The 24,332-nt window shown below is 42.2% G+C and overlaps 1 protein-coding gene and 2 long non-coding RNA genes across 6 annotated transcripts in view; 1 reads left to right on the forward strand and 2 right to left on the reverse strand.

The window, feature by feature from the left end:
- Window positions 1-2,802: 2,802 nt before the first annotated feature.
- On the reverse strand, window positions 2,803-7,547 carry LOC138685587 (uncharacterized). The gene is made up of 3 exons (XR_011324883.1): window positions 7,291-7,547; window positions 5,642-5,758; window positions 2,803-3,971 (listed from the first exon to the last, which is right to left on the reverse strand). It is a non-coding gene; the product is annotated as an uncharacterized lncRNA (long non-coding RNA).
- Window positions 7,548-18,066: 10,519 nt separating this feature from the next.
- On the reverse strand, window positions 18,067-21,253 carry LOC138685674 (uncharacterized). Its single transcript, XR_011325035.1, has 2 exons — window positions 20,922-21,253; window positions 18,067-20,797 (listed from the first exon to the last, which is right to left on the reverse strand). It is a non-coding gene; the product is annotated as an uncharacterized lncRNA (long non-coding RNA).
- Window positions 21,254-21,320: 67 nt separating this feature from the next.
- The window catches only part of SCAF4 (SR-related CTD associated factor 4), a 47,727-nt gene continuing 44,715 nt past the window's right edge, over window positions 21,321-24,332 (forward strand). For 2 of the 4 annotated variants that reach the window (XM_069785248.1, XM_069785249.1), the window contains exon 1: window positions 21,321-21,631. In XM_069785248.1, coding sequence (XP_069641349.1) covers window positions 21,602-21,631 — 30 coding nt within the window. In that variant the 5' untranslated portion in view covers window positions 21,321-21,601. The remainder of the gene's footprint in view (window positions 21,632-24,332) is intronic. The other 2 variants (XM_069785251.1, XM_069785252.1) reach the window with 1 other exon arrangement.

Genomic DNA, 24,332 nt, shown 5'->3' on the forward strand with positions numbered 1-24,332 from the left:
ATAGTAAATGAGGAAGCAGGTAAACTCATAATTATGCTGCACAAGAGCAACGAGTAAATTCTGTTCTGGTCAAATTAAAAGTGGGTAATTTACCATTTACCTGCCACATCACCAGGCCTTTTGATGTCAGTGGTTAACTGCTGACTTCAGTCAGGTTGTAGGAGAAACCCTGACTTAGTACTGATGTCTGAGGTTAAAAAAAAAGTCAAGTCATCTTGTTATTGCTTAGTCTCCCTTTGGTATTTTGTTCTGCTTTAAAATAACTTGGGTTTTTTGTGGTTTGTTTCTCTTTTTTTTTTTTTTTGACAGCTGTCTAGTTTTATAATATTTGGGTTTCAGATATTACAGGGATATTAATTTAAACCAGTTGCCTTTATTACATTTTTTGAAGTGAGAATGTATTTTTATTTGTTCTTAAAGAATTTATAAGACGTGGTTTTTTAGTGTTTAAATCCCTGTCTGAGTTCAGACTGACAAGAACCTAAGTTTACTGGCACTTCCACAATAACAGATGATGGGTGCCCTTTCTCCCCTATCGTGCAACATGGATAGCAGTGAAGAAGACAACTCTTTCAGTATGACAGTGATGACCAGCTGATAATGTTATGACTTATGTGCCTACATATGGGTATGCAGATACCATTCAGCTGACAGTGACAGTGGTATTTCTAAATCCATGTAGTCTTGTAATCATAGGAAATGAATATACTTCTTCACCTTTCAATGGCTGCAGGAAGAGGACTTCATAAGCTTAAAACTCATATTTGAAAAATATTGAACAAATTTTGTCCTAAAAAATATTCAGAATATATATATATATATATATGCAAAAGTACCTAAGTAAGCATTGAAACTATTTGATGAGTTTTACAGAAATATGTTGGCAATGGGGTTATCTGTCACAGTCTCTTTGAGCACCAAAAGCTCTACTTTTCCTGTGCTCCCACCAAAATCTCCAGTATGCTTACCGCCCTGCCGTTTCTGTAATATAGTTCTCTGCAGCCAATATAAAAATTGAGAGCGTGCGATGACTTGGAGATATCATAAACCAAACTGAATTCAATATCAAAGTAAACAGCAGGGGTGTGCTGTATTGATGTTGTTACTCTTTTTCACATTTCATTAATTAAGAAGTTCAATTTTTGAATTTAAATTAAACCACTGTGAAACCCTCCTTGTAGTGCACGGTGTCATAAAATTTAGGACCTTGAATTTAAGTTTCATTTACATATGGGAGAACACAAGAGTATTGTATAATTATGCCCATGTGAAATACTTTGTATTTGCAAAAGCCTTTAGATATCAGTGATGGATGACACATAAAGAAAAAGGAAATCAAGACTTTTTTGAATCTCTGGGATTAGTGTTTCATGCAGAAAAAGGTGTAAGTATTACAAATTCTGACAAAGCCCCTTCAGTGGACTTCTTGGGTCACTCCACGGTGTCATGCTGGCACACTGTCATTGTACTCTAAGAGTGATTTAAATGCATAATGAGAATGAAGATGAGTGTGTATTTGAAATACAGCTTTACATTCGAGCAGGGACTGATGCTAGTCCAAACAATCATGCCAATGTCATGCCAGACACCATTCAAGCAAGTAACCTGCCACAATGGAAATTCAGAATAAAGATGCCCTCAAGTAGTGTTCCTTCCAGCTCCTACCTGACAACCTGGGGTCCTTCCTTTAAGGTACGTGAAGACTTCTGCACAGAGGTGTACAGCAGGAGCGGACATGCAGGGTGCAGTGAGCAGCACTGTGTCAAACACCTGCTTACAGTTCAGCTCAGGCCGGCTTTAGCTTGAGTTACCTGGATGTTACGTAGAGGAGCTCTGCACATCTCAGCTCTGGCCCAGGCTTCCTTGGTTCTTAACAGATGCAGAGTAACAGCTCCTCTCCATACTGTCAATAAACAGCTTTCCATAGGCTCATAAAATACTAGATATGTAGCCTGTTAACTTGGGTAACACTTCACCTATGAAAAATATAAAAGGAATGTTACCTCTTCTCGATTGTATAGTGTGTCAAGGAAAAACAATAAAAAAGTTCAGCCAGCCATCATTCTGACTGTTGCACACAAATCCCATCATAAAACTGCTACAAATACAAATTGTGTTAGTATATTTAGTGTTAATTAGAATTTGGGAATCCTTATACATTTAATCAGATTAAAGATCTTGAATTGAATGCAGTCCTGTACTAAGCTATGAAAATTCAACTTGGTGCTTTGCAACTGAAAGCATTAGTTTTCCAAGTGTCTTCCTTTGCATACGGATAGACTTGCTGCATGATTATTGCAAATCTCATTTGCAAATCATGGTTAACTTGCTGCAGTCATGTCTCCGTATGCAATTTCCCTAACTATTGAAACCACATCAAAAATTCAGAGCTGGGAAATCCAATTATCAGGTGCACAATTTTTTACAGGTGAATACTTTGGCATACATTCAGGAGGACCTGGCATAGCCCTGAAATATTTCCAAAGTTATATTAGCTTAATAATAAATGAATTAAATAATAAATTATGAATCCTGTTTGTGTGATTTTACCTAATGGGACTTGGTATCCAAAATCTCTAACAATTCACAATTAGCATAAAAATCTATACGGGAGTATTCTTAACTCACAAAAAGAAAGGGGTGCACAGTGTTCTGCAAACATGAAAATAAGTATGGGACCAATTCCCAGTTTCTTTATTTATAAGATTCATGTTTTAATAGGACAGGTCATGCAAGTAAAAAGGCAGAGATCTGGCTCTTGATCCTTGCTTCTAGAGCTTTGCAAACACTGAAAGGCTGAAGCAGGTGTAGAGGATGAGCGGTGGAAGCAGAAACAACGTACGGAAGGATGTGATGCTGCTGCAGAGGAAGCAGGCGGCCATGCTGAGCATAGGTGAATGGAGGGGTGACTTGGAGAAACGCATCCGATTTCAAGTGGAAACAGATGATTATGCAGAGTCAGAGCTTTTCAGTTGGAACATAGTATGATCCCTTTGTGATCTAGGGTACTTTCTAACAGGTTTTTGACATCTGCTTCCCACCAGGCTTTATATCTATGGCAAAAGCCTCTGTGAGTTAATTAGCACCCGTTTACCACCCTCCATTTAGTCCATAGATATTTCAATCAACAGGTATCTCAGCTTGATGTCAGACTTACAATTTTTTCCTTTGCATGCTTAAAAGAAGGAGTAACTGGACTGAACTCAAAAAAGAAGAGAAATGTGTTTCATTGTTACCCTGAAATTCTTTTGGTGTTAATAAGGGCTTCCTCTTACATGGGCTTCTTCTATTTAATGATTCAGTGTTGGTTTAATCCTGAGCATATAATATGTGCCAGACTATTGTCATGGAGGTAGTTGTGATACACTTTCTTTGCAGGATCAAGAATGGACAGCCTGGGAGAGATCACCTTCTCACCTAAGTGTGAAGAACCCTCATAGCACAGTTACCAAAATCTGAGGTGTTTATTTATTTCAATAAATTTATTTATTGTAAAACGCCTGTAAGGTAAAATGATTTTGTTTAATTTCCCTGTAAAAGTCTGGACACATATACATTGTTTAAAAAACCAGATACATACCAGGCTGGCCACTGTTCATCTGGTACACACTCCCCCAGGACAAGTGAACCCTGAGCCTCCCTGCCAGACCCTCAGGCAAAAATTTGAGAAAACAGATGGGCCTTACATTGTGCCCTGAAGGTCAATGGATGCTGGCTCTGCTAGGCCACTGGGAGAAGTAAATTCCTGAGCTGAGGATGTTTCACAAAGAAAGCAGAGCTTACACTCTCCAGATGTTCAAATTCAGGGTGTGTCAGCAAAAACTCTCTGGCTGGTCTCAGCTGTCAAGATAGCACTTAGAGGAGGAGAAGAGGAAATTCCTTGGGCAGCCGCAGTCCAAGCTACACCGTTTCACTGGTCCAAACTGGTGGTGTCGGATTCACATCATCAGAATCGACACAGGAACAGATGCCTGGAAACAAATACGATATGCAGGGACTGTGTATTTCATAAGGAACCTCTCTCTCGATAGCATAGCTCATATGTGATATTCTTGTGTAATTATTTCATAAATTACCTGAAAGTTTCCTGCGGTATGAATTTTTTTTTTTCTGGTCAACTATATTTTTTTGGCTTTCCTTCCAAAAGCTTGGGGACACACTGTGCCAAGCCTTCCTTCCAAGGCTGATTTGCCTCCCACCTGTGTTTTAGTCCACAACCGAATCTCTCAACGTTGCACGGTTCCCTTTCTACACATCGCCCTCAAATCCCGGTTTCTGGCTTGGGCATCTGAGACTGTGACGCCATGGCAGCAAGCAGCAGCTCCTCTGGAAGCCACCCCCAACTCCCTCACAAGGAACTTGGCCAAAACCAGCCTATCTGAATGATGCTTCCTGCATGCTCAAAGGAATGTTTGCTCTCATTTATTTTCTGGTTCTCCCCAGGTTATTTCTTCTTTCTTGCTTATTTTTCAGTCTCAGAAGTATTAGCAACAAGCCCAAGTCCGCTATCACGTTGATTCAAAGAACACAAACCAGTAGGAGCTCTGGGACAGCTGATGGTTTAGACCATTTGCTCATGTCTCTAATTTTCCCCTCAACAGAAAAACAAAACAAAACAAAAAAACAAAAAAGAGATGTTGGTGAATTAGTCTTTTCCACGAGATTTTCTTGCCCTTTGTCTCACTGGTGTCCTCAGTACAGAGGCAGGTTTCTTGCCCCCAGCTCCCAGTTTGGCTGCTGCTGCGGCCACTCAGGCTCTGGTCCCGCTGATGCCAGGGGAGGATTTGCTTCAAACGCTTAGGGAGAGGGGATAGGAGCTGGCCAGTGTTAGCAGAAGGAAAGTTGCACAGACTGTTAAAGTGGCTGGCAAACTACCAAGAAACAGCAGTTTCTTCAAGAGCGGCCTGCCTGGCAGCCGGTTCAGCAGGACATGGTGCTCAGCAGCTGGCACCGCACAATGCTACCCTGCTACAGCTATGGTGTCTGGATAAAGTGTCCAAAATGCCCTAGATCTGGCACCACCACCAGATGCGTCTTTTCAAACCCCTCAACAACGGGCAGCTGGCTCCACCACCAGACAGGGGCTGCCCAAAACATCCTCATAGTCCTGGGCACCCCTGCTGCAGGCCTGAACTCCTGAACTTCGAGTGTACTGAGACGAAACTCCCGAACCTCAAGTGTACTGAGGTAACAGTTTTGGAGAGGGTTTTGCTTGGCTCCAGCCTTGTCTCCACATGAAGATCCTGAAGCTGCAGAGGGCTGGCTTTTGCAGTCCCACCCGATTCCTCAGCCAGCTCACCTGCAGAGCCAGCGCTGAGGCAGCCCTCACTCAGTGATGCTAATCTGAGCATCTAAAAATCATTACTCACGTCTCAAAAAAATCATGAAGCTGGCTTGAAAATAAGTCTTAGCTTTTTTTGTCTTTCCGTTCTGGTTTATGTTTTTTTTAGGTTAGTGTCATTTAAACTAGCTCTGAGCATATGTGATCTCTCAAACATTTCTTTTCATAGGTAATCCGTGCCCAAATAAGCACTCTTGTTTAACAAAATCAGACTAGTCCTAGTGAGGAAGTTTTACAAATTAAGCCCTAAATATGTGTGGAATGACCAAATCCATCTTGGGTATAGAAAGTGCTACTTACAAATTCTCTGCAGAGAGCTTCCAGTCAACACATCCTTGTAAATCCTTCAGTGGAAAACTGGAAGCCAGTTCCCGCTGGGTCCAAATAAAGCTTTTACATTTTTTACTGGTAGACTTTCTAGAGAAATGGAGGAAAAAAACCACAGAGAAAAAAAATAGTTCTGGGCTTTTATATTTACATGATTACAGAATCACTCAAAGTTGTGTTTGAATATGTCAGGATATCAGGTTGATTATTACAAAACCCAGTAGGTTATTCATTTCTGCACCTGTTTCTTTAGCAAACACATACTTTCTCCCTTGAATCAGCACTGATTTATCCACCTGGCTGATGAACACTAAGTATCTTGAAATATTTGGCAGGGAAGAGGAATTACTCATGAAAACTTTGGCTTTGATATCACTTTCAGACCCTGCTACTCCCTGTCTGCTCTTAACTTAAACGGACAAAAGAGATAATGTGACTCAGGCACTAGGTGGGTATTTCTGCCTATCAAAAATAACATCTTAGTCCATTTAAAACAAGGCCCATAAATGCATACACAAAGGAAAAATAAGGAGTAAAGAAAAAAGCTGCTAAATGGTCAGAGTATTTTGCACTCCTGTAACTCCATCTGAAAAACTGCATCTGGTTCTGTTCATAATTCAAGGAGTAAGTTGGTAAACTGAAGAAAGTTCAGAAAAGAGCTATGAGAGTGAAGAAAGACCTAAATAATACACTTTACAGTGGAAGAACTTGGTCCTTTTAAGCCCAGCAAAGGGAGAAGTGATTGCTCATAGTCTGTATGTCTAAGTATGAACACAGGCTCACAGACAAAGCTATAATGAGATCCAGTGTTTGGGAGCTGAATCTAGACAAATTCAAGCTATAAAATGAGACACATATTTTTAACAGTGAGGGTAATTAACCACCACAGCAACCCAGTGAGGCATTATGGCAAAGTCTCCTGCTTTGGAATTCTTTAAATCAAAATCAGATGTTTTTCTAAAAGACATCATATTTCAAACAGGAAGAAGCCTGATGCTGTGTGTCAAACAGGAAGGCGGGCTAGAGCATCGCAGTAGCCCATCTGGCATTACAAACCATAAACTAGAATTATTGTTTTGTAATGAACCAGATCCTCTGTGGAGAATCGAAAGTTTTGCTATTGGAGTTGGAAGTTACGTTGCTGCAACAGGGAGAGTGGAAAGGTGAAGCAAAGCATCATTTATAGAGAGAGACACTGTCTTTCATTCAATCAACTGATATAGTTTGATCAGCTTTCACTAGCTTATCTGGAGTTTTTTTCAGCTATATCCATTCATCTAATAAAATATTTTATCTCCTGACAAACCCAGCTTCACTTATTGTGGAAGGTGATTGAAGGACTAGTCACAAGCTTGTCATTAGGAAATGCAAAGGGAGAGAGAAGCAGACTTACAATGAAAATGAGAAGAAGCTGCAAAACATGGAAAGGTGAAGGACAAATGGGACAAAGTTGTGTTTATGTGATGAATCCAGGGATATATTTAAATACCTAGTGATTATGTACACAGTCAAAATGCAGAAATTCTTGGTTTACTCATTACAAAAGTGCTGAGCTCCAGAGTGTGTGTGTAATTTGGCACAAAATATTAGAAAAGTGACAATGGCTCAATTGCTTTACCTACCTTTCAATTAGGGGTATCTATCTCATTTATGGAAAAGAAGAGATTGAACCTCTGATGACCCTGTGCCCTTCTTCTCTTTACTTACATATATTTTGTATGGCACTGGGAGGGTCCTGGCAAATTGGCTACTCACCCTCTTGGTCATGGAATTGAAATTTCACAAATCCTTAGATGTAGTGACTTCTGCAAAACAAACCATCAGAGCATGGAGAAGTGTTAGCTGAGTGGGCAGCAAAGAGATAAATGATTTACAAAGACAGAACTATGGATGGCTCTGTTCAACATAAGGCAGATCCTATTTTTCCAAGGCAGACCATGCCCATACTTGCGTTATATTGTGTAAAATTTCTAACCCTTCAGAATGGAGACTATCACTGCTTAAAATTGCTGCTCTGGTACGAGCCATCAGTAACAAGCTTGATTTTGCAGGAATGTTCAGTTGCAGGACTTGGGGCACTTCCAGCTGCTTGCTGGCCCCTGAAGGAGCGGAGTTGGGGCAAGAAAAGTGAGTGTGATGAGTGTCCAGTCATACTTCTCATCCTCAGCTTGCTTCTGATGCCAATAATGCTGCAAGCCCCTCACATAAATAGCAGTGTTTTACTGTGCCAGACAGTCAAAGTGGGTATGAAAAACCAATCAACTGACTGACAGACAGTGAAGATTATGTAGCAAGAAGATTGTAATGAAATACCTAGTTATTAAGTGCACTGCGGCATTCTGAATCACTTACAGTTATGATTTAAGTACTCCTTTAGTCTGTCCCCTAAAATACAATAATACAGGATAAGAAATGACAGATGAAAAAACCAGATCTTTATCTTGAAACAAATAGAATAAGTAGTTTTAAGTGGATCAAAGCCATACATAAATATATTTAAAGCATAATATTAAAAATGAGTCCATTCTTACAAAAGTTTATTTTTAGAAGTAAGCCTATTGATATAACAGGGTGGTTTTTATACATAAGGATTACTACTTGAGGGATTTAAAGGTTTTGACTCTCAATAGCCAAGGTTTTACCCTATCGGTTAAGCAATAACAACAAATATAAATACGTCATCCCGTGACAGATTAAAGCCAAGTTTCTCAAAAACCCCAAAATATGTACTAAAAGCACAATTACATGAGCTTCATTTTCTTAGTACTCTAAGTAAAGTGTTAACAAACTTCATGGTCTTTCAAAGCATAATGCACATATCTTCATTGTACATGCCAAACATATCTCATTTCCAGTTGGTTGATTTCCAAATAATGTAATATCAAAAATACAGAACAGTTCAAACAATCTTTCCAAAGTGTCAGAAATAATTACTTCTGAAGTAGTCTCAGTCACTACATTCGAGTAAAATATCTAAATAAAAATCTTATTTAGAACTACATGTATTCAACTTTAATAGGTTTCCAACTATACCTGTATGCTTATGACAAGATATTTTTCCAGAATCCACTATAAACTTACTTATATTTTTACAACATATCTCGTATTTGTGGATATAGATTAATTACAGGAAAACAGAATAAAGTAATGAATGTATCGGAAAATACCTTCACAATGTATGTTTCTCATCATACATAAATCCCCAGGCATGTAAACATTAGTAAAATTAAACACATGCATAGATACGCACAGGACAAGGATCACGCTAATGAAGGCACTGAGGCTGCAGCTAACTTATCAATAGAGACCTTGCAAATGTATTAAAATTAAAAGACAGAATTATCAATTTATTCTGGTTTAACTTTAGGATAACATGTTTTACGTATTATGCTTCTATTTATATACCCACTTACATGGTACATCAACGGAAAACAATGCACGGATCTCAAATAAATAATTCACTTCAGCTAATACATTAAGAATGCTCCTCACAGAAACCCCTTAGTGGTACAAATGGAACCTCTAGAAGTACAAAGGGTATTGAGAATGGTCTGAAAAAAGATGCCACAAGCCAGAGCCCACTTGGAAATGCCAGGCAAAATGCTTTGCTCGTGGAGGTGTGTGGCAGTGCCGGGGAGGGAAGGTAGCTGGCCCACAGGGTACTCAGTGGTGCCTGTCCCTACAATGCCAACCAGTGCTTTCCAACAACACTGTTCTGGTTTGGAAAAAAAATACCAACACAAAACCAAACAAAAAATCCCCCTGCTATGAAAGAGACTTTTCAGAGGCCGGTACAGCCATCAGGTGCTAAATTGCCACTGACAGTCAATAGGAATCAACTGCCTAAGTGCTACTTCTATCTCTGAAAATCCACCCTGAGGATTGTGCTACCACTCAAAGGATGGCCAGAGAGTTTAACCTTTCCCAGGAAAGGTTTCCTTACATGCCACAGAAATACACTTAGTTTTCACAAGTGTTTGAATTGTCCATCTAGTGTCTCAAAGATAATTTTTTTTTATGAGGCCTTCTAACTTTCAGTTGTGTATAAGGGCTTGTTGCACAAACCTTTGGCCACACTCTTATTTTCTGTCCTTGAGTGTTTTTATGTTTTCAGTAAGTGAGGATGACCTCATGGCATTCACGTCCCGTTTCTGTCAATATTCAATACTTACATGCTACCCAATACCAAACAACATAGAGTAACTCACTTCCAGCAATACCAGAGGCAAGAGGTAGGCAAAGAGGAGAAGGCTGGTTGCGAATGGTGTCATCACCAACTACAGCTGGCACTAATTCCTGCATATTAATATCATCCGAAGAAAGGGTCAGGCAAATTGCTGTTGGTGGTTGGTCGCATAGCAACAGCAGAGCAAGTGCAGAAACCCAAATATTGTCAGACTATAGAGCCATGGCAGATCTCGGAAGGCAAGATAGTACAAATACATATTGAGTCTGCAGAGCAACAGGACAAAATAGAGGAACACTGCTTTGTTTAGCAGGAAATTAAAAATGAAAATACTGAAAAACCCAAATGACTTCTCTCCTTCCATGAGATGTGGGAAGGTTTGGGGCTAAACACCGTGTGCACCCAAAACCATGGGATGAGTCGGGCTGCACCCAGCCAGGAGAGCGATGGAGGGACTCTGCAGCTGCTCTCCCACTTCCACACTGCACATGGAGCTGCTGGTGGTATTAGCAGGTGGGTGGCATGGGGACATCTGACAAGGGTCTGTCCCCTGGATGCCCATCTTGCTTCCCCATACACAAACCTGGGCACAGACACTTGGACATCTAGTTCCTGTGGACTTCTGTGGGGGACAGTCTTCTGAGTGCTTTTGCAGCTTTGGGAAATGCTTTTGCATTTCTAAGTCTCTGTTGCTTTCTGACGAGAGCTTTGAGACTGCCCTCGAAAGTAAAGTTTGCCATCCCTGTGAATAGCAAGCACAGCTGAAGGACATCCTCCAATGTTTCTAGCACTCTGCAGGAATTATCATGCTCGAGAGCTTAATGTGCTACCACTCAGGCCCAGGATGGCTGCCTGTAGTACCTCCACAAAGTAACCAAGGATCACTCTACATTCACAGTAGGATTTCAAGAGTGTTCTTCAACTATTTTAGGAGCTTCAGCAACCAGAAAATCACCTCCCTAACTAGAACCTTCTGGTTGTCCCAGCAAAGTACATAGGCTGAATTTCCCCCTCAGCCATGGTGACAGGACACCTAGGTGTGCTATGTGACAGACTGGAAGGAATTTATGCTGACACCAAACAGTCTACTGCTTTTCTGCAGAAAAATACAGGTCTTCCATCTGCAGACCTGATTGATGAGCACCCAGCAGGAGCAAGCGCTAACTTCACAAGCACACAACAGGATTTTTTTGTGCGTTTAAGTTTAAACAACCTACATATGCTTTGTAGGAAGCTATACAATTAGCTGAAAATTTCACCTCAACAGTATATTGCTATTTTGATAGACTTAATTTGAGTTAATGGGTTCAGAAGCTGTTTTTCTCTACCCAATTAAATGTAAACATATCTCATGACATATTAAGCAGAGTCAAATACAAACTGATACATATTGATGTTTCATGTCCTCTTGTTTTGCAATGGACTGTGTAAAGTCCTTTACTTGCTTCATAATTGCTAAGCCACCTGGGACCTCAAAGTGAGCAATGACTTCTCCTGAGGGGCACCATCACCCACGTCCGACAGAAGGGGTGCCACAGCCAAGTGGCTGAGCAGCAACACAAGGATGCTGTAGGATGGCTACACAAAGAAGCCAGGTCTCCCAACTCTCAGCAGCAACACAAGGATGCTGTAGGATGGCTACACAAAGAAGCCAGGTCTCCCAACTCTCACAGTACCTTATATCCAGATCTCACTTAACATGCAACTCAGTCTCTTACAACGCTGCTCTCTTGGCATTACTGGGTTTTTTTTTTAGAGTAGCATGTGAAACAACGTAACCATCATATAACTTGTTTTCTCTCTTTAAGCAGGGGGAGATTCATACACGCAGAGTAACGTTTATCTTGGCGGGGTCTGTTTTGCTAATTATTTATATTTGAAATGACTGTATTTCTTCTTTCCCGACCCCCCCCCAGTGAATTTTGCAAATGAAGCATGTAAGAGCTTGGCTAACAGTTCATGGTTAAAGAAGGCATGGTGTTACCCGTGCATTTAGTAGCAGGTATGCTTACACTGCCAAGAGCTGCTTGAAGCCCGACGCGTGCAGTCAGACAGTGCAAAACAGCAGCAGCAGGCTTACATCTCACTGCCAAGCACCTACAGCCGTCCAGTAAAAGACATACAGAGACCTGGTTTCCACACACAAAAAGAAAAAAAAAAAAGAAAGCACGCAGTCTGGATAACGACTGTGCCTCATTCCAGCCAAGACCCAGTTCTGGACCATTGGCAAGCCAGGACTCCAGCACTTAGACCACAGCCTCCTCACGGCCGGTTCGGATGCAGCCAGCCAGCCCACCCCTAGTGCTCCTTGCAGCCCTTCCTGCTTTCACAGCTCATAGTCTTTTATCTCCTGCCAGTGGTCAAGTATTTGATGTTGGCATACAATTAGACACCAGAGATATTTTCTAACTGCTTTCCCTTCCCAGACTGTTGATTGCAGTCTTCAGACTTCACAAGGCCCAGGAGCCCTTTGGATTGTTTAGGGGCTTAGCACTTGGATGTGGATCTTCAAAGACTGGGCTGGGGTTTGATATGGCTTAATTTGGTCTTGAATCACAAAAACTACCACCAGAGCCAGGGGAGGAACCGTTCGTTAGTGGCCATGGTGCAGCATGCATGTGTGGGGGTATATATATATATATATATATGATTTTCTTACCAAGAGACATTTGATGAGAACATGAAACACGTTTTCAAGTTGTTCTCACACTTAGTTTTCTGACTGAAACAGGACTCACAGGCTGGGGAAGTTTGGATGCCAGCCAGCACTCTCCACTACAATGCTTACTGCTTTTATGGAGAGCAAAGCAAAAGGTCTGGAAGTGGATCCTGAAAATAAATCAGTGGTAAAAAATGGTAGTGGGAAGAAGGCTGCAGGTAATGGCAGGTGAAAGGGACAGAAGATCATGAGGGGTTAGCGACTGTGTCTCTTGGTGTAATGAACTGACAACATCATCAAGCCCCTGGCAGTCCCTGGTAAAAGGTTTATTCAAAGAGCAGGGCTATAGGGAGGCTGGATCCTGACTCCGTGAGAGTGCCACATGCACAAGTCCAGGGATTTTAGGCAGCACTACCCCATGCACAGCAGGCCAGACAAACCACTCCAGTTTCTGCTCCAATTTAGATGGGCCCTATGATCTGCACAAAAACATGCTGACAGCCTTGGGAAACTGCCTAGATGAATTGCAGCCACTTTATATCCTTCCTTCACAATCTCTTACCTACAAGTTCAGAGCCACATCCCTTTGAACTTGGCTACACAGAAGAGCTGTATTGTTTTAACAAGACTAGTTTAGAGCAATGTCCCTGACATTTGACAAAGTTATACTGGGTTAAAAAGGTTCATGTTGGGATGGCTTATCACAAATGGGTATGGGAAGTTAGTTATGCTGAAGAACAGCACAACTCAGTTTCCATGGATATAAATACCATAATCTGGGGAGGAAGGGCAAGTAGAAGTACAAAAACCATAGGTGATAAAGCTGTTTCAGTGGAAAATCATCTTTAGACCAGGCCTTAGCGTGTAGTACAAAATCTCAGCTGGAATAAAAAAAAAAGAGCTAGAAATTGCTTTTAGATTATTCTCCTTAAAAAACAAAACAAAACAAAAAACCCAACCACAACACACAGGATTTTTGTTTGATGGTTGCCTTCTGAATTCAGGGGCATATGAGATCCTTATTACTGATTAAGGAAATAAAGAGCTTCTATGTGGAGTAACAAGTTCCTGGACTTTGTTCTTGAATCTGTGCCCCTCATGTGCTACGAGATCAAAGTGATCTTTTATCCCGTGAGTTATCATTTGCCCAAGATATTTACTGCCATTCCACAAACACAATTTCAGCAAAGATAAACTGTATTAGCCTCATTTACCCTTTCTTAGTGCGTACATAAGTGCCATCTTCTGGCCATAACAGGGACTGTAAGAGAAGTGGTAAAAAAACCCACAACCTCCCCCCCCCCCCAAAAAACCCCCTCACAAACCAAAACCAAAACCAGTTTTAAATCTAAGGAGTAAAGTCTGTGAAGAATTATTTGCTCTAGACATAGTAGTGGACAAAGAACAAGTGCCTACAGATTTAATGTGAAGAAATTTCATCTGGAAGGCGATAGCTTCTTCCTAAAGTTCAGAGCCATCACATTTGCAAACATCCTTCTAATGTTGGTAGAGTGGGGAAGGACAGACATAAAGCTCTGCTTTTAGGTGCATCTTAATCAGGTAATGTCATCCGCCTCAGCTGGAAGCAGCTGCAGCCAGTGGCCCAGAAAGCCCTTCTTAACCTGTGCTCACAAGATCAACATGCTGAAACCTGAAAAGCTAAACAATCACCACAAATGAGAATTGTGCCACCAGTACTTCAACAGTACCAAGGGAAAGTGTTCAAATCCCTCTTACGGAACTTTAGCAGAATTCCAGAGAACCTGATATTCATCACCCCTGTACTGTGGTGTTGGGCTGCAGCAGCAGCACAGAACTCTGCTGAAAATATGCACTGGAATCACGTAAATCTCAGCAATCTGTCCATGCATCTCCCATGAAGACTGAGACAACTACCTATTGCCACATTTTATAAACTTAGGCCTAAGAATTGCTGTCTCTTGCGTAGGTTTTCTTTCTCCTCCCACAAGTATAATCTGACTAGAAATTTCTACCAGTATATTGCAAAACCAAAAATGCTTAAAAGTTAATTAGTTACATATTCCTTCTTAGTCTTAAAATACTTCATGGTTACATCCCATAGTAAATCAAGTATCACTGATAGTACCCAGAATTTTATTGCACCCCATGACACTTAGCTGCCTTAAAAATCCCACCTTCTGAAGTAGTGACTACACAATGACTACATGAACATCTTGATGTTAAAGGAAAAAAAAAAAATCTAACTTTCTCATCAGCATGAGGAAGAAACACCAAAAAAGACAACCGCCAAAAGCTAGAAAGCAAATAATTACAAAACATGTCTACTGTTCTTGGTGATTTTTAAGTCTCACTCATTATGGGGGAGGAAGAAAGGACTGAACGTGTTTTTTGAATGCCTAACCCAGACAATATAAAACAAGGCACTTTAAGGCAGGTTCAACAGAATGGGTTACTGTAAACACAGATTATACAATATACTGCAAACAGATGATACACAAATAGAAATCACTTCAAAATCCAGAAGCCCCTTTGCCCTAGATAATATGGGGAGGGAAGGCAAGAGGCTAAAAGGAACAGTAGGGAGTTTGTTATTGTTTCTGCACAAGATGTTCGGCACAAACTCTTTTGAAACCTGAAGTGAGCTTGATGGGTTTTGTGATAATCACGAAGGACAAAGCCCCCAGTGTTTCCGACCTACTGATGCCAGTAGGAGGTTAAGTACAGAGTAGAGGAGCCAACCAAGTACAAAGTACAGAGCAAAGGAACTGAGGCCTGCCATAACGTATCAGTATCATCCAAACCCACTGAAACCTGTGGGAGCTTTATGTCAGTGAAATTTGGAAGCACAGAACTTAAATAAGGACATCAGGGTTTAGGACTATTATTTAGAACTGATTTTGCAAAATAGATGCCAGTGCTGGAGAAGGTGAATATTCCCAGGCTTTACTCACAAGAAACACAGTAAGCTGAAAGCTGGTTTCACACAGACAGCATTTTCTGCTTCTGTTGACTGTGTAATCTGTTTTGTTTTCTCCTAAATAAACAAACACAGAAAACAAGAAATAAAATTCCTTAGTTGGACACAAACAGTGGTTTTGCTTCTTCTCACCTCACTTACAGAAGGGGTGGGAAAAAACCCTTTGAGGTCAAATTTCATGGAATCAAAAATTAAATACATTGTTTTAAAATACCTAACAAGAAAGGGGGCAAAGAACTAGGACCACAGAGTTACCAGAAGGAGACAGAGGTTGTACAAGTGGTGAACAGTTTCACATTTCTAAACTTTTTATTGCTATTGGCTTACACACATGCCTAGAAATTGACTCAAACTCAGAATGGTGGCTGCCTTAGAACTGCGGGATTTTTTTCTCAAATAAATGATTTACTAAAAATGTCATTTGTGATTCTTAATTAAAAAGACACCTTGCTTCCTATTGTGCAGGTTTTCTAAAGCACTGAATAACTAATTTTAATGTGACTACATGAACACATTCATTACAGTTGTTCTTATAAACCCCATAATGTGCTAGAAAATTAACCATCACATATAATGTGCATTTTTGTGTTTCCTTGCTCTGTGTCCTAAATTCCATATGTTCATATCATCTCTTCAGCCACAGTTAAACACTGAATTTTTCAAAAGAATTAATTACTCTTTATTTAATGACTGCTAGCTCTCAGCAGTCTCTGTGCCTCTGATGGACAGCAGGAACAGCAGCACCACAGTATTACCAGAGAAGGAAGTAATTTCTGACATACTTTGATCTTCTGTCTTGCATGTACAATAACACCTTGTCTAGTGTCATAATCTTGCCAGCCTCCACATCAGACCAGAAGTTGTTGGCGAGATAACTATAGAGGAGCAAAGTGGGAAGCCTGTTCTCACGTGTCCACCTGCAAAAGCAAGTCTCAATTGCACAGAAAACCTAACCGGCAGTTTGTCTTCCACCAAGTTAATACTCTATCCCATAAGCTTTCAAGTGCAAAACCTCCGTTTACTTAATAAGGAGTTGCACAGAGATCTTGCAAAGTGAGCTCATTATTATCTTGTTGTATGATTTGGAATCTCTGTAAATACTGGGGTAATATTCAAGATCCTCTGGAGGCAGGGGATTAGTGGGCAGCCCCATTTCCATACTGTTATCCAAGATACTTTGTTAAAAGGCAGAGGCTTCCTCCTGTCTGGAAAATATTAAAATAAATGGTTATACTAAGCATCACATATAGACAAGCCACACCCTCAGTGGTTAGATATCTATCAAGAGCAGTTTTAGATATTGTCTCATCAGCAGTAACACTAAGGCCAAGTCTACAGTAGTAACATTATGGCAGAGCATAAAAATCTAAATGCTCACAACAGACAAAATCCCTAAATTCCCCCTGCTCCAACTTGCCAAAATAAGCTCAAAAGTAACCCCTGGCCAGAAAGAATTATTTTACACCATGCTCAAATATTGGTATTCATTTGAGAATACAAGAGAAAGCCCCACATGTAGAATATCTTAAGTGCAAACATCAGATGCAGCTGTCTGCATCAGAAGGCTGCCTGCAGAATCACCTTGTTTCACTTTGGTCACTTGTATCACTCCAACAGTGCAAAGGCAGAGAGACAACCTCTAAGGTGACCAGCTGTTAAACTTTACAAGGTCTTCTAGGTTAGAACCCAGGACCTTAAACTATACCCGTGTACTTATGGTGGAACTTAAATTGAAAGCTAGCTCTGTACGAAGCTTCTGCACACTGCTTCACTCCACTAAGCAGGCAGGCAAAAACACTCCCTGTCGTACAAAGTTTCCAAAAGGCTTTCAAAGCACAGGTCCACTACAGTCTGCCTTCTCAGTAATACTTGAGTTTACAAACAGTAGAAGAACAGCTCAGCATGCATTTAACTCTGCAAGTACAGAGTCACGGTGCCAGGCCTACAAGTTTAATCCTTCCACAGTACAAACAGTGAGGGAAAGACAAACTCTTCCCTCAAAGACAGACTGATTTCAGGGATCCGATTTTAGCATGGCCTGTATTTGATGCCAACGTTTAGAGAATGGTAAGTAAATCCCTCCCTGTGACGCGAGGTAGAGCTACCCAGAGTGCTAATCACATTGCAAATACTTATAAATCATGGTAAACATATACAGTATTATTTTAATAAAGAATATAAAGCCACAGCAATATATTGAACATTGCAGGAAAAAGTTTTGCTTTCTGCAGAACACGGGATTCCAGGAAATTCTAGTTAAAAAAAAAAAAGTTACTCCATAGGTTAAATTACAGCAGTAAATTAAGAGAGTGATAATGTGCTAGTGATAACTAATCCTTACTGAATGAGTTAGAGAAACACTAGTAGGCCAACACAGATAATCAAAGGACAGGGAATATGACATTTTTATGGATGATTGTTGTCAGCCATTTTCTTTGTCAATAATGATGCACAATGACAATAATAATTTAAGAGACTGAGCAAAATTTAGGATTCTTAACATCTTCAAAGATCCAGACTTAATGTTACTGCAAGAAAAAAAAAAAAAGACAGACATATGATTATGTAAAACTTTGAATGCTTAAGCTAACAAATTCAGTTAAACTTGTATTTCATTATGTATAAAATGACAAAGACTATATTCAAAAACATTTCAGATTTCAACAAGCTTGAATAAGACTTGCACATGTGTTTCATCAGCTTGTACAAAGACAAAAAGAATCATTACATCAAGTAACCATAATTTATTCTCAACAGCAACTTCCATACATTGGTGTGGACATTTATTGCCCATCTGTCAGAAACAAAAGTAAGCAAGCTGAACAAACTAAACCCGTGCACCAACACAAGTCAAAACTGTTGAACATAAGACATATGGAATAATATGGATCAATATTTAAAAATATGTGTTATATGAACAATAAATAATGATACTAAATGCTGTAGGAGCCACACTGGATTACATGGTCTTTGAGGCAAGGACCATCCTTTATATTGTACAGATATGTAACACAATGCTGGGCATCGTACGCCATATATTCATACAATGCCTAATGTTGTTATAAAAGCAACTTTAAATAATAAACCTGCTGCGAGCTCAAGTACCTGCAAACATAAAATTGACAAAAGTATAATGAAAAGAACATGCTTTTCATTAAGAAGTTATATGATTGTCTCCTCTCTTTATAGGTAGTCACAATACAATACAAGCAATGGCAAATTTTACCTTAAAATTACTGAGCATATTATCTTGATGAAGCAGATCTGCTTTGAATAGACAAGTCATAGCCTAGCAAAACCCAGACTTAAGTCTAAAGCTGCAGTAATTAACCTACTTCACCCTTTCCCACCCCGAAATCCTAACATTCAGCCCCTGAGGAATCAGAATTTAATTTTCAATTAACAAAAGTAGCCAGGGATAATTCTGCAAACCCTAAGGATTTGTCTATACTGCAGGCGAAACCAGAACCACATTATAGCACAGACACAACCACACCAGACTTTAGCTTGGTAGGGGAATGGGCACAGAGCTTTAGCACAGCAAGGTAAGCACTAACACAGCTAGCCCATCAAGCACAAAAACACTGCAGCTACCAGTGCTTGTATTAGACAATTCTGAAACACACTGGGGTACACTTACATTATCTTTCCTCCCTGCAGGTTACATAAAATCCAATTATGCATAAGTCTGAGTACAAACATGCTACAGAGGCAGATTTTTTTAAAAAATAAGATTCATAATAAAACAATACTCAATACATAAACAGCAACGAGTCTTTAACACTCAGTTTTCAGAGGAGTCACCTCTAAAAACTGTAGTGACACCCTATTGAAAGGCAAATATATAATATAAAAAACTTAAAAGTTTTAATAGGCAAAAGAACTCCCAAATTTACTGTGAATTTCCAGAATCACTGGCAGCCTTTCCTGTCCTGGGAAGGTTTTGTTTTTCTGTACTCTGTATAAACTGTTAACAGTGTATTGAAAGCACTGCATTTGTATTATCAAGTACGTACTGAAAAGAACATAATGTCAGGTACTCAACATTATAGAAACAGCTGTCACCATTTAACAACTAGGTTTCAAACCTGAAAATTAATCACCAATACAGGAAGTCCATTCTCACTCATTCTCTCTCCCTAAGGCAAGAGCCCTCAAAGAAGTCATTCTTACTTCTCAGAAAGCATCTTAGCTGATGCAAGAACTGGACAGAGGTAATTTGCATTTTTTTACCTCTCATCGCATACTCCAGTTCTACCTTTGCTGTTCATATTTTTCAGGTGGCAGAACAAGCTACCTTTTGTGAATTTTTTAACAGTGACATGAACAAGAACAGTAGTAAAAGCTACATGTGAAGTAATTTACCATGTCGAAACTGACAAAAATCACAAAAAAGCAGAGACACTGACACTAAATGGGCAATATTATCTCCCCCCCCCCCTTCTCTAGCTTGGCTGCTTTCTTTAAAAAAGAACTAGGAAAGCCTAGAATTTTTTTCTGATAAAAGATCAGCCTATAGAAATTCATGACATCTGGAAGAGCTTTCCATTTGCCACTAGAACCTATTTATTTTTAAAAATCCTCTGAATATCAGCCATATAACTGTACACAAACTGCTCCTTATGCATTTCATAATCCGAGTAGAACAAGGGTTCTTGTTACTCTGTCAACTTTCCTTGAATTCCAAAATATTTGCTTTTAAAGAAGGCTAATTGCTGGACAGCCATATACTGATGAGAGGGAGAAGAGACTCCTGAGAGTAATTTGCACTTAACAACTCAAGCGCTAGGCACAGTTTAACAGCAGAACACAAAATAAAGCCAAATACACTTTCTGTGAGATTCCTCTAACATTCTGAGTCTCCTCTTTCCAGTTTACTACCTTGCTGATGTACCGGACTGGAGTTAAACAATGAAACTCGAAGTTAAACAATAACATTTTGAACATACCATATCACAGGACACTCCGCAAACCTCAAATCGCTATGATTTAACACCGATACCAACACATTACTATAGCATTTAACAGTGCTCTTGACAAATGGGCTCTTTAATTGATGTCAGTAGCCAGCTAATGTCCTTGAAATTACACTTTGCAGCGTACGTGCAGTTTTCTCACGAACATTAGCTCCCATTGTTAGCGTGAATGTAGTCATTAACCATTTTCTTCACCGGTGCAAAACACCTGACTTGCAGTTTTGCTTGCTTGTATTTAAGCAAGCAGCAGTTTCTTCCACCGTGACGGTATCGGTCGTGCTAGGTATCACACTCCAGCGCCGGTCCATTGCTCCACTCAGAGCGGGGTTTAGCGCGTGCTCTGTGCCACCTGCGGGACACGGTGACAGGGGATTAAAAACCCACCAATTTTTAAGTGTGAACATGGAAGCGGGTGCCGCTCTCTCGCCAGCGCCCCGCAGCTGCCCGCCCCAGACGCGTGCCGTGCCCCGCACCCTCCTCACGGAGCCGAGCCGAGCCGAGCCAGGCTGTGCCGGCGCATGCGGCCCCGGCGACCCCAACAACGCCACAGGAGCCGCGGCCTCCCCCGAGGGGAGGAGCCGCGGAGCCTCCGGGCTCTGTCCAGACCCTACTGCCCACCCAGCGGCTGAAGGGACGAGACCGCCGACCCCAGGAGGCGGCCGAGGCCGAGGCCGAGGCCGGCGCCCGGCCGGCTGGTGACGGGCGGGCGGCGTTAGCCCCGCCATTTCCCCTCCCCGGGGGCGGGGCCGGCGCTGACATGGCGGGGCTCGGGGAGTAACCCGGCCCCGGGTCACGTGGTGCCCTCGCCGCGCCGCGCGCGCACTCCCTCCCTCTTCTTCCCCCCCCACCCCCCCACCCCCCTTCTCTCTCCTGTGGGTGGCGCGGGGCCGGGAGGCCTGCACGATCCCAGGGTGCTGTGCGCGGCGTGGGCTCCGCCATCCCGCTGGGAGAGACGGTCTGTGCCGGGGCCCTGCCAGCGAGACGCCGCACCGAAGGAGCGAGCGAGGGACAGGGGAGAGCGCGAGCCCCGCCGCCGCCAAACGGCCATGTCCGCGCGCAGCCCCTGAGCGGGACCGAGCCGCCCCTCCTCCCCCTCCCCTCCTTCCCTCCCCCGCGCGGGCGCCCGCCCGCATCAGCCGCCGCCGCCGCCAACATGGAGGCCGTGAACGCCTTCAACCAGGAGGTGGGAGCCGGGGAGTGGGGGGGAGGGGAGCGCGGGCCGGGGGGCCGCGCCGGGCGGGAGGGAGGGAGGTCACGGTGGCCGCCATCGCCCCCCCCCCCCCCCCCCCCCCCAACCCGCGCTCGGCTTCCGGCTCTGGGCCGCGCGGGCCCGGTGCGGCGCCGCCAGAGGCCTGCGCTGGGGAGGGCCCGGGCAGCGCTCGGCCTGGCTCGGCCCGGGGCCTCCCGCCGGCCCGAGGGGCGGGGGGTGGGGGACACCGGGTCTCCTCAGTAAAATGGAGGCGAGCGGGGTCAGGCCCGCCGCGGCAGTTGCAACGGCCTGGAGCGCTCCCCGAGCGACGCCGCAGCCCGGGATCCCGCACGGGCCGGGGGTGGGGGTGGGGGGGCGCGGAGGGGATCTGGGGGGCCCCTCTCTCTGCCACCACCCCCCTCCCCGTTTCCTCCTCACCCCACTGGAGAGCGTCCGAGCCGGGATCCCTGCTACGAGGCGTTCCCACTGCGTGCGTGTTGTTAAGGAGGGGGAAGCCGCCTTTCAGGACGCGAGGCACTTTTATTTCCTCGCAGCGGTTTGGCGAGAGACCTGCCATGTGAACAGGCGGCAAATAGGATAGGCTGGAGGTTGAATAGAGAGAGGGAAAGCTGCGAGGGGGCTTATCGCTGTATAGATACGATGCCTGGGGATGGGACTAAGGGATCGACCCCAGCACTGGGGACATGGGAGGTAGGTTGGAAGGCGTAAGGCATTCAGTCTCCTTCCGTGGTACACAGAAGGTCCCCGTCTTCTTCAGATGACTTTTTTTAATTTTATTCCTTAGTCAGCCAATCGGAATTGGGAACAAAATGGACCGGGATTGTTTTTTGCATAATATATAACAAAATGCTTTAGTCTCTACTTTATAAAGTTTTTGATACGTGATGTAAAATGATTGTTAGATTCGGTGATGCTCCCGCCCCAGTTTGACGATTTGACTTTTGCAGATCCTATACGGGCTATGCGTATTCTCGTTGCAGATAATCAGTTAAAGCTAAGCCGGAACCTATACCAGAATGTTTAATACGTTTTGAAGGTTAGGTTGCTGTGCATGTTTGCTGAACAGAAACAGGAAAAATGGCAGACTACTCTCATGTGATGAAGTCATGCTGTGTAAAGTTCACTCTCTGCAACTGCTTGTCATATGCACACACACAAATGAAAATCTACTCATCCTTAACAACATCATAGAAGTACAAAGTAAAAAGTAGATAGTATACGCCTCCTGTTAACGGTTTTATTTTTATTTATTTGCCCATGTTGTGGGTGTATCATGCTGTTTTGAACCAGTGGTATGCAAGGGTACAAAGCAAGTTTCCCAAATACATTAAAATAGAATGGCCCGTTTGAAGCATTTTCAATTTTCGTGTAAACAGAACAGAAATATTCTTACCTGCCTAAGGTAGTAGGTGATTCTAGTAGATGATTGCTTTCATTTCATTAATTTCAACATGTTGCTACCTGATAAAACTTAATTGTACAGACAATGCTTAGTTTTCCTCAAACAATAAAAAACAATTCTTTTGCTGATCTGGTGGCGAAAGGATGTGTGACTTTAGAATGAAAGCAGTGTTTCTTGGTATTCTGTGACTAATCATTTTAGAAATGGGCATGTTTTATTTCATACATAGTCCTCTCATGTAGTAAAAGCATGATGCTTTTATTTGATACAATCAGAAATATTGAGTGAAATTCTGACGGCTGGCTGCTGAAAGGTAGTAAACACTGGATTTCATTTGAAGATCAGTTTTGGGGAAGAAAACTATACTTACTAAAATCCCTGTTCTGCAATCATTTGTATGTATGACTAGGAGTGAGTGAGCGGCTGCGTGGTGCTTAGTTGCTGGCTGGGGTTAAACCATGATAGACTAGTTCCCTCGGACTACTTATGTGTGAAGCTAGCATGTTAATAAATTCAGGGTTTGTGTAATTACTGCCCTGTTCTCAGAAGGTGTGTTTATGATATTAGCTAAGGACATAAAGTGTGGTTCTCAAACTGTTCTATTAACTTTCCAGCATGTGTTGCCTGAAGCTGTGCATGCAAAACAATACATACTAAAATAAAGTGTGAAACATCTCAGACTTTTTTGAGGAGGGTAAGATTTGCAGTCAGATATTGTTCCATTTCTGGCCTTTCTCAGTGAAAGCGGAGAAAGTGAAAGAGCTGTTTTACAAAAGGTCTCTACGTTATTCACAGAATGGTGGGAACAGCACAGGCTAGTGAGTGTATGAACTCATTTTGTCTGTAGGACTGTCTTATAATGCATGGGCGTTGTGAGGACTACAGAGGTACCAGTCTCTGTTCACTGAATAGTTAATTATTTTATTGAGAGTGGAATAGCTTCAGCAGCAAAGATCGGGGTATCTACAGAATGCCCTGTAGGTCAAGAATTCCTGAACTTGCTGGCTGTACAGTACCATTGTAGACAAAGAATTGCAGTTTTATAATGGCAACTTTAACTGCAGCAGCCATGAGTTTTGTGCTGGACTTGCCATGTGTGCTTCCGGCTTTACTGTCTCTTCTTCTGTGGAGGTGGCAGCTGTCAGCTCTTTGCCAGTCTACATGAAGGAAGAGATGCCACTTATTGCTTCAGGTGATATAATCATTTGGGATTTTTTGGAGTGGGTTTGGTGATTACAGCAATTTCTTGAATGGTGGAAGGTCCAAGTTCAA

This window comes from Haliaeetus albicilla, chromosome 6 (genome assembly GCF_947461875.1).
Source record: "Haliaeetus albicilla chromosome 6, bHalAlb1.1, whole genome shotgun sequence".
NCBI lineage: Eukaryota > Metazoa > Chordata > Aves > Accipitriformes > Accipitridae > Haliaeetus > Haliaeetus albicilla.